This window comes from Eptatretus burgeri, chromosome 1 (assembly GCF_056783735.1).
Source record: "Eptatretus burgeri isolate ZD-2024b chromosome 1, Ebu_testis_v1, whole genome shotgun sequence".
In the NCBI taxonomy this organism is placed as follows: domain Eukaryota; kingdom Metazoa; phylum Chordata; class Myxini; order Myxiniformes; family Myxinidae; genus Eptatretus; species Eptatretus burgeri.
The window spans coordinates 118,933,913-118,947,809 of NC_140961.1; the positions used below are offsets into that span (position 1 = coordinate 118,933,913).

The window sequence follows — 13,897 nt, forward strand, 5'->3', positions numbered from 1 at the left end:
GACAGAAGTGGACCTCAATGGCCTTTATTGTGACTCTCCAGCCGAGGACAGACTGGCTGTGAGCCAGGCATGGCTGGCTACCTGGCCACGAGCACGCGGCTGGACGTCCCCTGGTCTTGGGACTGATGTCGCCGTACCAGCCAGGTGGAAGGCGACAACACGAAGATCTGGAGCCGGGACGAGGTCGTTGCAGGAGAAGCCAATGTGATGAGCCAGGCAGAGAAGAAGCAGGAAAGAACCAGAACACCTCCAAGAGAGCGGACCCCGATAATCTCCTCAGGACACACCATATATTGGCCCCCTCCCGCTCAATGAATGCTTCTCTCTTCTCCACTAGCCCTCCAATTGGACGGGAGGCCCCATGTGACTCCTCGTCCGCTCCCGATTGGACAGGCGCGTGGTGGGTGGGGAACTCCATCCCTTGGGTGGAGTCTACAGTGGGGGGCATTTGTGGCTCCGTCTACAGCTTCACCTCAGACCGCGTGTTTAATGGTGACGGTGCTGGGTTGGAGGCGGAGCGTGGAAGACGCCGGCTCCCCACCGATTGGCCACAGAGGGACGGCATGTCTGTGTTAGACTCTGCCCACATGCGTGCCTGAAGAACGCAGCAGCACCAGTTCCATGTTGAACATTCCAGTTCCAGAATGGTGCCGTTGTGGCATTGTTGAAACTCTAATACAATCGTAGCGCATTAACATTTGATTTAACCATTAGACCAGGGACGGGAGCTATCTATACAACATATACTTACCGATATAACTAATCTATAGGAACCTGAATGTTGAGTGTGATAGCTTTCCAAATCCGCAACAATATTAATCAGACAAGTGCTTCCCAAGTTATGGCCATTTATTTACCAACCAATGACAGTACACGTTGCTGCGTAGGCATGGCCGATGGGGAAGAGATCCACAGCCACGTTCCCCATTTTGGGTTACAACGTACGGACTTCCGAATAGTGATGACTTACTCTTATTGTTCTTCTTTCGGCTGCTCCCATCAGGGGTCGCCACAGCGAATCATCCGTTATTATCTGCATACTGATTTGGCACAGGTTGCCCTTCCTGACGCAACCCTGGTCGCCTCTTATGACACAGGGACAAGCATTGGGTTTCGCCATGATTCCGGGATGCCCTACACCCTCTCATAGCGTGGCCCAGCACAGAGCGCCCTTCCTTAAGCGATCCTCCAACCAAAGCCTCCGAGTAGCTGGATTACAGGCGCACGCCACTACACCCGGTATAGTGATGACTTTGTGTATTCTAATAATTTCTCGATTTCTTATGCGCATTTATAGATAAACAAAATGCCTCAAGTTATGATCGTTTTCATATTAGACGGTGCATAGATTTCGGTAACATCAGAGTGAGCTGATATGCTCCGAACCAAGAAGTAAATTTTTAACACGCAATAACTTACAATCGAAAATAAGCCAGTTGGAGACAAAAGTTAAACAACGGGTGTTTTTTGGGTACCTTTTAGATGTTTTTTGTTGCTGTTTTGGTACTTTTTTCCACAGAAAATGGCGTTACACTTCAGAGGGCACACACGTACGGGCGCGCACATATGGCCATGCATGTATGGGCATGCGAGAGTGAAGGAATGACCTGTGTGGTTGTTGTTTGTGGCTCGCGGTTTGAAAGTTTTTTTTTTTTTTTTTGCACGTACGGCCATGCATGTACGTGCACGCACTAGTACAAAGAAAAATATAAATCTATATATAAACATCATTAAGTAAAAACATAATTTTGAATGCATCTCACATAAATAATTCCAAAGCAAAAAAAATTAATTTGTTGGGTGTTTTCAATCTTAATTTTACAAGAAAATAAAATAACTTCATTATGCATAAAAGTACATGTAAATATTTTCACAATGTAAACTTTGGCTGGGTTTCCAACATACAACATTACAATTAACTATGCTGCAAATTCTTAATAATCAAGGACGTGGACGGCTGGCACAGCATGTTACTGTTACTCGTTATTATTACACTAGTACGTGCCCATACATGTGTGCCCGTACGTACGTGGCTGTACGTGCAAAAAAAAAACCTTTCAAACAACCACACAGGCTGTTCACTCTCATAAATGTCGGCTGGATTGGGGCATTGTGTTTATCTATGAATGCGCATAAGAAATCGAGAAATTATGAGATTACAGTAAGTCATCACTATCCGGAAGTCCGTACGTTGTAACCCGTAAAGGGGAACGCGTCTGAGGATCTCTTCCCCATCGGCCACGCCTACGCAGTTGGTTTGGTAAATAAATGGCCATAACTTGGGAAGCACTTGTCCGATTAATATCAATCCTTGAGAAGGCACACACTCAGGTCCCCAGCAATATACCTGGCAAATTTCAATTAGATCGGACCAGTGGTTGTTGAGAAACAGCGGTCACAGACACACAGGCACACAGTTGCACGCACGCACGCACACACACACACACACACACACACACACACACACACACACACACATACACACACACACACACACACACACACACACACACACACACACACACACACACCACACACACACACACTGCTGGAATTATAGATAGATGAGGGCTTGTTCCTGCCCACACCTCCATGCCGATTCAGGGCATATTTCAAATGTTGTGATATGGCAGTGTCCACAGCCGCCTCCTTTGTTGTTGGCTGACTGGCCATGGTACTGTCTGAAAAATAATAAGAATTTCCACTTCGTATATATTGGGCTTTGTGATCATCAAACAAGACTTGCAATGTGAATTATGCTCAAGTCATGCACATTATAAACTGTCATTTAGCAGAATTCATTTGCTCTGACAACTTTATAAAAATTCAGGTTCCGGAAAGGTCTCTTCCCATTCTTTCCACACAAATTGTATGTGGACATCACAGCATTGGACGTCACCGTTATTTTAGAAAATAAAAACAATTTAGTACACCAGTGTTCGAAGTAGCTTGTAACAAATTTTAAGTTCCAATGCCCTTAAAAAGCCTCAATTAATATTATTCTTCATAATATAAAGTTATTTTCATGTCTTTTGACAACCATTTTACCAAAGGAAAACAAAGTGCACCGAAAAACTTGAACAATCCCCTTATGGTGACAAACTACCACAATGGAGGCTTCATTGTTACAAGCGCAGTTTGTCGGCGGCCAAAGGGTTAATTTTTTTTATGACAAAACTTCACATTTTTCGGCGAACAATAACTGACAATTGTTTTCCTTTTGCCTTTGGTTCGTCCTAACTCGTTAAAAGAGGACATAAAAAAATAATATATTATAAAAAATAATATTAAATGAGGCTTTTTTAAGGGCAGTGGATCTTTAAATTTGTTACATTGTGGTACAATGCGATAATTCGTCGGACCCGAACGGCCGAAGCATTATCCACACCAGAAATATATTTTAAAAGGTTCTGAACCAATTAAACTCGTCCAAAGTAATTTTTACAGAGTACCCTTTATTTACTACAGACCGGTGTTTTTTTTTCACCAGACCCGCGGAAAAATGAATTGATTAATTATTTACCGTCGATTTCTCCACACGATCAGGGCCATGTCAGTGACAGCTAAACATGATAAACGAACGATGAAATCGGGTGTTAGAGGATTCGATCGTCAGATGCCGGACCCGAGTCCAAGGCTCGAACCACGATCGAGTGCCCCGAAGGGCCCGGGAGAGTTTCCATTGAATGTAACGATGTAGATTCCATCACACCAGTAACAGGAACACATCATCATGGATTCTGTGATCTTTAAAACATCCAAAAACAAAAGCTAAGACACATAAAATCGATTTATAATATTATACTTACCAAAAATGATCACGGCGGAAGATAATTTCAACTAAAAAAGCTAAAGTCTTCTGCAGGTGAAAGCGGATTGTCTCTGCCACACTCAGAAACAGGGTAAAGTTTACAAGTTTAACCAAACTTTTCCCAATGGCGGCTCGTGATGCGGAAATAGGAATTAGCCAATGAGATGTCTCCTCCAGTGAAAGGCAAACACAATCACACACGTCACGAGGTGGAAAATCGCTCACCCTGTAAACACATGAGGCAGAAAAAAGTTTTAGATCATCGTGCTGTCGTGATCTGGTTGTACAACCAAGCGGCCGATTCCCGACGTCGTGAATCTTTCATACTGACGTCGTGTGTCTGCTGGGAGTGCTTGCCTGAGTGCTTTGAGTCAAGAAAACCACTTGGCAAGCAGTAAGCAAGGCACTTGTGAGCAGAACATGCCCCTGCCTTGAAGCCTTGGAAGAGCAGTTGATTCTGAGGTTGAAAACCTGACTTGAAAAATTATTAATTTCTTATAATCCAAAACGTTAAGTGTTTGAATAATTTTCTGAATGATGTTGCAGCAAGCCCTTTACTACCTTTGTCGTTGCACAACTTTTATGAAAATCTCTAATGAAATGTAATATAACTATTTTCAAGGTCCCACAGTCAGTATGCAGTGAAACGTGTAAACCGGGAACACGGAAGGTGGCACGTAAAGGGGAACCTTTCTGTTGCTTCGACTGCATCCAATGCACAACTCGAGAGTACTCCAATGATACAGGTTTGTTTTTAACCGACTGCTTTTGATTCCATATTCAGGTTATTGTGAAGACCTTATGTATCTTATCCAATACAACAATGGCTCAGCTTATTTCAAAAAACCTGCTCGATACCATTTAGGAGTTGTCGAGTACGGCAGGGTTCGAGCCAAAGACAGTTAATGGAGGATGAAGTATAAGCTACACCAATCATCTGATCCAGCTGAAGGCCATATAGACCAGAAGCGAAAAGTCATTCATTTGCTGGCAATGACCAAGTGTGTGGTTGATATTTTTGGATAGATATATTTTCAGGCATTCCATGAACCCATGTCTTAAGGTTCAACAGTGGTGGGTTGGAGTTTTATGACTGGAAGCGTCGGTACCCTAAAATTCTTCATATCAAGACTTTGCAGAATGCGAGGTTGAATTGTGAAGCATATTGATTTTTCATTTCTTTGATCATCAAGATCTTGACAAATAAGGGATCATATGAAAGAGAATTATTTACTAATTCTCATAGTTTATAAGATTTAGCTCTATCTGCATATAAAAATAATATCATTTCTGATGTCCCATGTAGCATGCTTGACACCCTCTCTTTTTACATCCCGAATAATCCTACAAGTTTTAATACGTTTTTTATTCTAGCTTCCAACATCTTCGATAAAACAAAGAGTTACCCACTTTTCCTGAGGGATTCACATTCCAGCTTGAAACTGACTCCAAGTATTCCAAAATCGGATCATCGTTGAGTAAGTTATGACACACTTAATAAGTGCAATTCTGTACGAGAATTTCAGGTTCCGTAATTGTGATGGAGATTTTTTTTTTGTCTGCTATTTAAGCTCAAACCTGAAGAATCATTTCCTGATCAGTGATGAATCATCTTCTTGAAATTTATCTCGAGAAATGTGCTCGCATTATACATAGGTTTGTGAAGGTCTAATCTAAATCTAGATAAGAATAATTTACTTAAGAAGAAAATGGCTGGAAAATGGTTGATGCTACTCGAGAGATTGTTTACGAACGGAAACCAAACTCCAGTCGATATACATTGCAATGCTCTTATTCTTCTTCTTGCCTATGGCAGCTTGGCTGCCAGGTTGCTATCATTTTTGTCAGGGCATGGCTGTGACATTGATGCTGTGCCCCTATACCAGTACACTGGTACTCATTTTGCCGACCTCAGAAGGTTGACAGTCTGAGTCAACCCCACCTGGTGTTAATTTTGAGGCCAACAGGGCTCAAACTCGGGACCCTAAGATCCGAAGCCAGCCACTCTAACTGTGAAGCCAACACCAGGCTTATTGCATTGATGACATTCATGATAAAAGCGACTTTGATGATACTGATAAGCGAGTGTATAACTCCTTTTCTGATGAACAATTGGATTTTGCTGAATATACACTTTCAGTGTCGTTCATCATTCCAAGTGTTAAGTAGTGAATTTAAGAGTGTTCATGATATCAATATGTCACGGTGTTATAAATTAAAGTGTCAATATCTCACTGAATACTATGGTTTGTGAAATTTATTTTAATTGGATTTTGAAGAGAATATGCACACACGTGTACAGGAATTAATATAACTCGAACGACGTGCATAGACACTGCATATATGTAACTGTTTCCTCTGTAAAACTGTTTTGAATATACAAGTCAAAGAAGATCGTTTCAGTCAAGTTGTTCTTGAATTGTACCCCAGAGCCCAAAATTCTCACACTGAATTGCACTTATTGCACTTGCACAAATATGTAATAATTTACTCCATGGTGATCTAATTTTGGAAAATTTGGGATCTGTATAAAGCTTGAATGTGAATCTCTCAGGAAATATGCATAAATCTTTGTTTATCAAAGGCATTGGAAGCTAGAAGAAAAAATATTTTAAAAAATAACGAAATTCAGACACGACATGACGTACGTCATCTGCCATATGTACATACGAGGTACACCATACATACATACGCTACCAATCACTTAACCCTGATTTTTGCTTCACAAGCACAGGGTAATTAGGATGTTTCTTCGTTACATCTAAAGATATGCTGTCAGGCATGCTACATAGGACATCAGAAATTCTATAAAAATGCAGATGGAACTGCTTTCTGCTTAAAAATGCTTAAAATGCACATCAGAAATTTGCCATACTTTCTTTGCATGCACAAACTGTAGTCTTCACCAGAAATATAAGTATCATTTAATTCACGCAATAAATCTTGCTACCTTGGTAATTATGTTTTTTTTTTATTATTCAAAAGCTATCTACATAATCATAGAGAGAAACAACTTTTTTGACTTTATAATTCTGCTTGCTTGTCAGGTAGCTCACATCTGGTTCCATCTCATCATACTCTCCTCAACTCTATTTTTCGAGATGAAAATATTTCTATTTTTAGGTAAATTTGATTCAGAATTTATCATCAATTTAGAAAAAATATGAAAATCTAATATTGGTTTTACTAGCAGACAACCACAGAATTCTCCTGAATGTAAAATGTGTTTTCAACAATATTTAATATAAATATCATGTGAATTTAATATTGTCCAGCTATATTGTCTTTAAAGATGTTCCATGATTACAATCCCCCTTCCCCCCACACAATTCCACAATCCCCCCACACAATTCCTCAGCTCTCCACTATCTGGGGAAAAAGGTGTTTTCATCAAGAATATTTGAGAATATTTGATGATGTTTTCATCAAGAATATTTGATAAAATATTCGTCAATAATATTTGGGGAAAAGGTGGACGGGAGTAGCATTTCGGAACAAGATATGCAAATCAACAGACACAAAGAGGGAGAAGGGAACAAGTCAAGTTATATACAGGGATGAATATAAATAAATAAATACCTATGCCACACGTGGCACCACATATCGCACTTGTACAAACAAGATAATTTGCAGGTGAGGACTTTTCTTTGGTGATGTGTGGAGTGCAGGGCAATGATGTAGCTCGGGAATAATGTTCCCGTTTTTGAGAGCCATCTTCCATGAGCAACGAAAAAACAGAGCCAGTGATGAAATGAGCCAAGACGAGGAGAAAAACAAAACTTAGGAGCGAACTTCTCCCAAAAGTTCCACTCTGGATGTGGGTGTCTGTCTCGACTCAGCCCTTGTGTAGCCTCTGCCTTTGTCCAAGCTCCACAACCCTTATTTACTCGCTTCACTTGGTCTGCCCACTGTCCTCTCTCTAAACACTTTCTTACACCCTAATTCTTCTATCCTTCTTCTGGGAGGAGTCCTTCTCCGTGCTGTTCCACCCACGGGGCAGCCAAAATGGTCTTTCACTGCTTTCATGCCAGGCAGCGCATTATGCCACCATGGCTTGCACACTTCAGCCTGAGAGATCTTGACAGCCTTTTTTAAAGCAGGTGTGAGGCTTTTCCGTGTGCCTTTTGTGATGGAAAGTCCTCACCTGGCCCTGCCCATAAACAAGATGTGTTTGTGCATCCAATTTTACTCTGATTATCCTGTCTAAAAATTACATACATTACCTTCTCAACTTCACCTGTAACAAACCAACTTACTCTGACAGATCCCTATTACATGGCAATCTAACCTCCTCATATCACTTATGATTCTAGGGTCTTGAGTTGAAGCCACTGTTGGGCTGATGAATTAACACCAGGTAGGGTTCTCAGCCTGTTATCCTTCTGAGGTTGACAAAATGAGTACCAGGTTGCTGGAAACAGGGGCATTGCATCATTGGCACAGCCACACCCCCAGAAAACAATGCAGCCAAGTAGCCACGGGCTGCATATTAATAAATAAATGTCAGAGGTTTTTGTTTATTAGCTTTTTTGGAAATTGTATTAACACCAGGTAGGGTTCTCAGAAACCATACTACACTTACCACTGTGTGGCTATGGACCCCTCCCCCTTTCCACAAAACAAAATTATGACATTACCAATTTCACCTACTCCGACTTCCTCGTAACCTGCTTTCCCACCCTCCCTACTTCTTTCACCCCATTCACAACCTTGGTAGCAGCGATACATATCTTCCAAGAACAATTATCCAATGTAACTTCAGGTCCCAATTCATAATATTGCAAGACGTGTCCCATGGACGTTCTGTGGAATGGATGCTCTCGTGTGATTATGAGTAGCCTAATTGTGTTAAATAAATAATCCTAACTTAATTATCTTCTGCATGATGAATAAATATGTCGACATTAAAGAATGACAAAACAACGTTTAACTCACAATCTCGTGTGATTCCGTAATGTCAGGAGATTTACGTGATGGCAGGAAAGATAGACAGACGTGAAAAAACATTATTATATCGATGAGTTTGAGACTTTCTTCAGAGCATGTGTTAATGCTGGAAACGTCAGCTTCCCCTTGCTTCCCACAGCAGTTAGCATATGTCCTGTTGATTTCATTCATAACTGATATTCTGGATTCATGGAAAAATACAAACAATTTCCCAAAAACGCAAATAAAGAAAAAACTGTGACATTTATTTATTTATTAATGTGCAGCCTGTGGTTGCTTGGCTGCATCATTTTCTGCGGGTGTGCCTGTGCCACTGATTCCCCAGCTGTCATTTTGTCAACATCAGAAGGATAAAAGGCTGAGAACCCGACCTGGTGTTAATTCATCAGGCCAACAGTGGCTTTCACTCAAGAACCTAGGATGTTAAGCCAGCCAGCCACCTTAACTGTGAAGCCATCACCAGGCCTGTCTGACATTTGAAGATAGCAATCAACACAAAAACGTTTAATGTAAAAATAATTTACAACAGGGGAACTCAAAACATTTTGTCTGGTAAAATTTGATTTGCAAGAGCCATGCAGGACTTGACTGCAATGAAAAAAAAGAGTTATTTTTTTTTGATACAATGTCGAGGCTTGTAGGAGAGCTAATACATGACACTCAGCAAGGGGGGGGGGGAGGCATGAGACAAAAGAGGCGGGAGAGGGAAGGACAAAACAGTGGGAAACAGAGACATAAGATCTGTGGAAGGGAGAGGGATGGGGTGGGGAGCATGGGCATACAAGATGGACGTTAAAGCGACTTTCAGGAAGGAAAGCAGGGAATTTGAAGGAAGTGGGTTTGGGTGGATTAACGGGGATAGAAAAGATCGAGGTTTTGGATGGGGGAAAGATAAGAGGTGGTGGTGAACAACTGTTTTGAAGGCCTGGAGGGAAGAATGGGATTGAACAGAGAGTTTGAGTTTATTCCAAAGGTGGGGAAAAAGAGGAATAAAAGAGTGAAGGTGAGCAGTGATTCGTGATTTTGGTAGTTTTACCAGTAGGGGGTTGTTGGCAGACCTTAATCGCCCTGCAGATATATGGTGGGGACAAATCAGACACAGCAGGGGGGGGCGAGACCGGATAGGAGATGGGAGAAGACAGAAAGACCACCGACTTGCCTGCGGTGAGAGAGTGAGAGGCTCAAAGACTCAGCCTCATCGCGGGAGATACCAATGATCCTAAAGGCCTTGGTTTCCACAGTGTGAAGCCGAGAAAGGTGAGAGGCATGAGCACCAGCCGAGAGGGTAGAGCAGTATTCCTTCGGGCTGCAGACAAAAGTTTTGCATGTGGTCAGGGGCTCAGATGGGCTGAGGAAGGACTTTGTACGATGAAAGATTCCCAGTCGGCAACTGGCTTTGGAGGCCAAGTTGGAAATGTGGCTTCCCAAGAAAGAGCATGGCAGATAGTGAGACCCAGAAGCTTGAATGAAAGGAATTCTTCAGAGGATTATTGAGAAAGATGATGGAGGTTTTTTCTAGCCTGTCCTTTCGGAGAGACATAATGAGTGTGTGAGATTTCTCCGGATTGAAAGACATTGAAAGACATGAAAGATTGAAAGATTGTTGGACCAGTTTGTGATTTTATCTCGATCGGCAGAGAGCGATGAAGCTGCTGCTTGCCGGTCTGAGGGATGACGGATGGTATGGCAGAGGGTGGAGTCATCAGCAAAGTGCTAAAGAGGATTTTCCAGAGAGTCACAGAGATCATTGATGAAAACCAGAAAAGGAGCAGGGTCCATAATGCTGCCTTGAGGAACTCCAGCCTGGACAGGAAGAGGGGATGAAAGAACTACATTTAGGGCCACACATTGGCTGTGACAGCAGTGGAAGTTTGTGAGCCATGAGTGGAGATGGCCTTGGATACCATAGGAAGAGAGTTTGGTGAGCAGGGCAGGGTGCCAGACCATGTCAAAAGCATGGAATAAATCTCGGCATATGGCTCTGATTTCATATCTGGCATTGTGGACCTCCATTCATTGTTGGGAGAGCAGAAGCAGCATATTCAGGTAGAGTGACCTGACCGGAAACAAAATTGATGCTCGGAAATCAAGCCATTGGAGAAGAGGAAGGATTTAATGTCTGAAGCGATGATTGACTGACATGACAAAAAGAGTTTGTTTTTTTTTCATGAAAAAAAACCTTTTCAGATTCACACTGAAAAGTTGCTCGATTTCAAAAGTTATTTCATTGTAATATTCAGATGTGGCCCTGATTTTAGGAGTGCCTTTCATTGTGCTGGCAAAAGGAGAAAAATGAAACATAAGGAGTGATGTTATATTGAATGGTAGCAGTTCACCCTTAAGTGGAAATGTGCCATTTCACATTGATCGCCTGGTCAAATTATAAATTTCTAACTTTAAAGCATAAAGGCACTGAAAAAGCAGACTAGTCTCTTTCCCTAAAATAATGCAACCAGCAGTTTGGTGCAACATACAAGTGTATGAATTCCAAGTGAAATATCTAATATCGTGTTTCTATATATCCCTCAATGATTCACTGCAGATACTGTATGTATCCCCATGCTTCGGTGCATTATATGTAATATATATATATATATATATATATATATATATATATATATATATATATATATATATATATATATATATATATATATATATATATATATATATATATATACACACACATTTTATCAATTTTCAGATTGGAAAAAATGACCCCTTGGTTTTCCATCTACACCATTTTCCCTCTTCCTTTTCCTGCTTTGTCTTTTAAAGATCCTTCCATGATACATCGGATTCTCTATATTTTCTTGATTGTCCCCGCTCTCTCTTTTAAAATGAATTTAAACAATTTTCCCTCCTTGACAGTCACATAATTATCAATGTCTAACTTTGCAACATTGTTTGAACAGATTCCACAGAGTGTTTTCGCTGTCCAATCTATTTTTGGTCAACTGAGGAGAGAAATGGCTGCCAACCAATGGCTGAAGATTACCTTGCATTCAACAGCCCTGCAGCCTTCATGATTCTGAGCTTCACTTCACTGGGTATTGTTATTATAATGATTGTGGGAATGATCCTGTTTCATCATCGACATCTCCCTGTGATGAAGTACACTGATGGACGTGTCATTGTGATTTTCCTACTGGCCTTAACCGCCTCCCTTTTGAGCTCTTTGATATCTATTGGAGCTCCAGATGATGAGAAATGTCTGATACGTGACACGCTGATCTGTGTGTGTCTCACCTTCGCTATTTCGTGTGTTTTGAACATGGCGTGGAAACTTAACACGTCTTCAGGTGATGAATAAATTTTGTTTCATTAAATTTGATAAATTAAGTTTTTGTAAAAAAAAAAAAGATCAAAAAAACAAGAAAAGGAAAAAATACCACATTGTGTCTCGGGTGAATTCATTTCACCGTGACTGGGATTTGGTCCACCAATTCCGAAGGGCAATTCACACTTCATTTCGAGCAAATGCAATGCAGTAACCACAGGTAATTTAAATTAATTGAAATATAATTTTCTGATTTTACAATTCAAGAAAATGAAACGATGCTCAACCTTTTTGAGAGCAGAGAATAATATTGGTACTGCAAATTATACAGTCAGGTATCCTAACTCAAAACACCTCTTGCTCTTCTTCTCTCCCATTACAATCTGATTTCCATCCTCACTTTCCATCCCACCTCCAACTTCTTTACATTCCTATTATTTTATTCCTTTCTTTCCAGTTTCTTTCTCATGAGGTTTACATTGGTGCGAATGTGCCTTGATTGGTTTACATTGAAAACCCCTGTGTCTTCAAAACATACTCCCAAAGCCATCAGATTATCTATGAGACTTTGTCCCTTTATTTCTTGTGCAAATCTCGAATGTCTACACACTCTGATGGCTTTCTCTGATGTCTTATGCAAATGTCTGATATCTGTTGTGTTTTAATGTTATTTCTCTAAAATGCTCTGCAGATGGCTCATTGTACAAGTTTAAGATAATAATTGAGCAGTTTATGGTGATGCTTCACCTGATGCCACAAATTATATATTGCCTTCTGTGGGCTTTTGTTGGGAAACCAAGGCTTATACGCAACACAGAGAGCAATCCAAATATGGTAATTCTAGAGTGTGGAGGAACATCAACAGCGTGGCCTGTCGGTTCACTTTCCTATCTCATGTTCCTGGCCATTTCCTGCTACACTTTGTCTTTCAAGGCATTGAAGTTAAGAATTCCTCACAACGAAGCAAAGTTTATTACTTACAGCATGACTGTTTGCCTCCTCGTGTGTCTGGCCTTTGTTCCAGCTTACAATAGCACACAAGGCACATTCAATCTCATTACAAAAATATTTGCTGTCATTGTTACTTCGTTTGGTCTTTTAGGATGCATCACATTACCAAAGTGCTATGCGGTCTTGGTTAAAAGTGATAAATAGAGAGATCATGGGACCTTTATAATGTCTGTTCATTCTCACCATATCTTCTAAATCAAGCTGGTATGGAGCAAAATGAATACTGTATCTCGTCAGGGAAATAAGCTTGATCATTGCTGTTACTACTTTCTAACTAATGAACGTATCTCTACTATACGTAGTAAGAATGGTTTATTACCGAAACAAATGAAAATTAGTTGTATTATTTAAAAAAAAATAAAAAAAACTCTTTCCTTTGTTAATCAGGTGTTTTACCCTTATGTTCTCAATATTTACTGTTATCTTCAAAAAGTTTCAAAGGAAATGTTCTCTTTTTTTAAGTGTGGAAACTTTCCTAATATCACAGTGTGGTATTGTACATTTTTTAATGTTCTGTGAAGTGTTTTTCATGCAGAAATGCAGAATTAAGGGATAATAATTAAGAATTACACGCGCTATAATATAGTAATCACAAGTAAATACAACCCCTTCACTGATGGGAATACTAAGACGGGTGGAGGTGGAATGAGAGGGTGAGCAAGGAGGGGAAGGTGAGCGAGGAGGGGTGGGGTTTGATGAAAAGAGAGCTATGAAGTGGGGGAGTGTTGCTGGAGGGAAAGCAAGGATGGTGGAGAGAGGGAGGCCTCATCCGACACCGCCATACACTGAGCGAGGAAGGATGGGTGAGAGAGGGAGTAGTGGTGAGGGAAGGGGGTGTTCTGGACATG

General features: G+C 40.8%; 1 protein-coding gene across 2 annotated transcripts in view; it reads left to right on the top strand.

Annotated features, from left to right (window-relative positions):
- The window catches only part of LOC147035272 (vomeronasal type-2 receptor 1-like), a 296,355-nt gene that overhangs the window by 91,282 nt on the left and 191,176 nt on the right, over nucleotides 1–13,897 (top strand). For both annotated transcript variants that reach the window (XM_085896323.1, XM_085896332.1), the window contains exons 7-8: nucleotides 4,434–4,557; nucleotides 11,674–11,808. In XM_085896323.1, coding sequence (XP_085752449.1) covers nucleotides 4,434–4,557; nucleotides 11,674–11,808 — 259 coding nt within the window. The remainder of the gene's footprint in view (nucleotides 1–4,433; nucleotides 4,558–11,673; nucleotides 11,809–13,897) is intronic.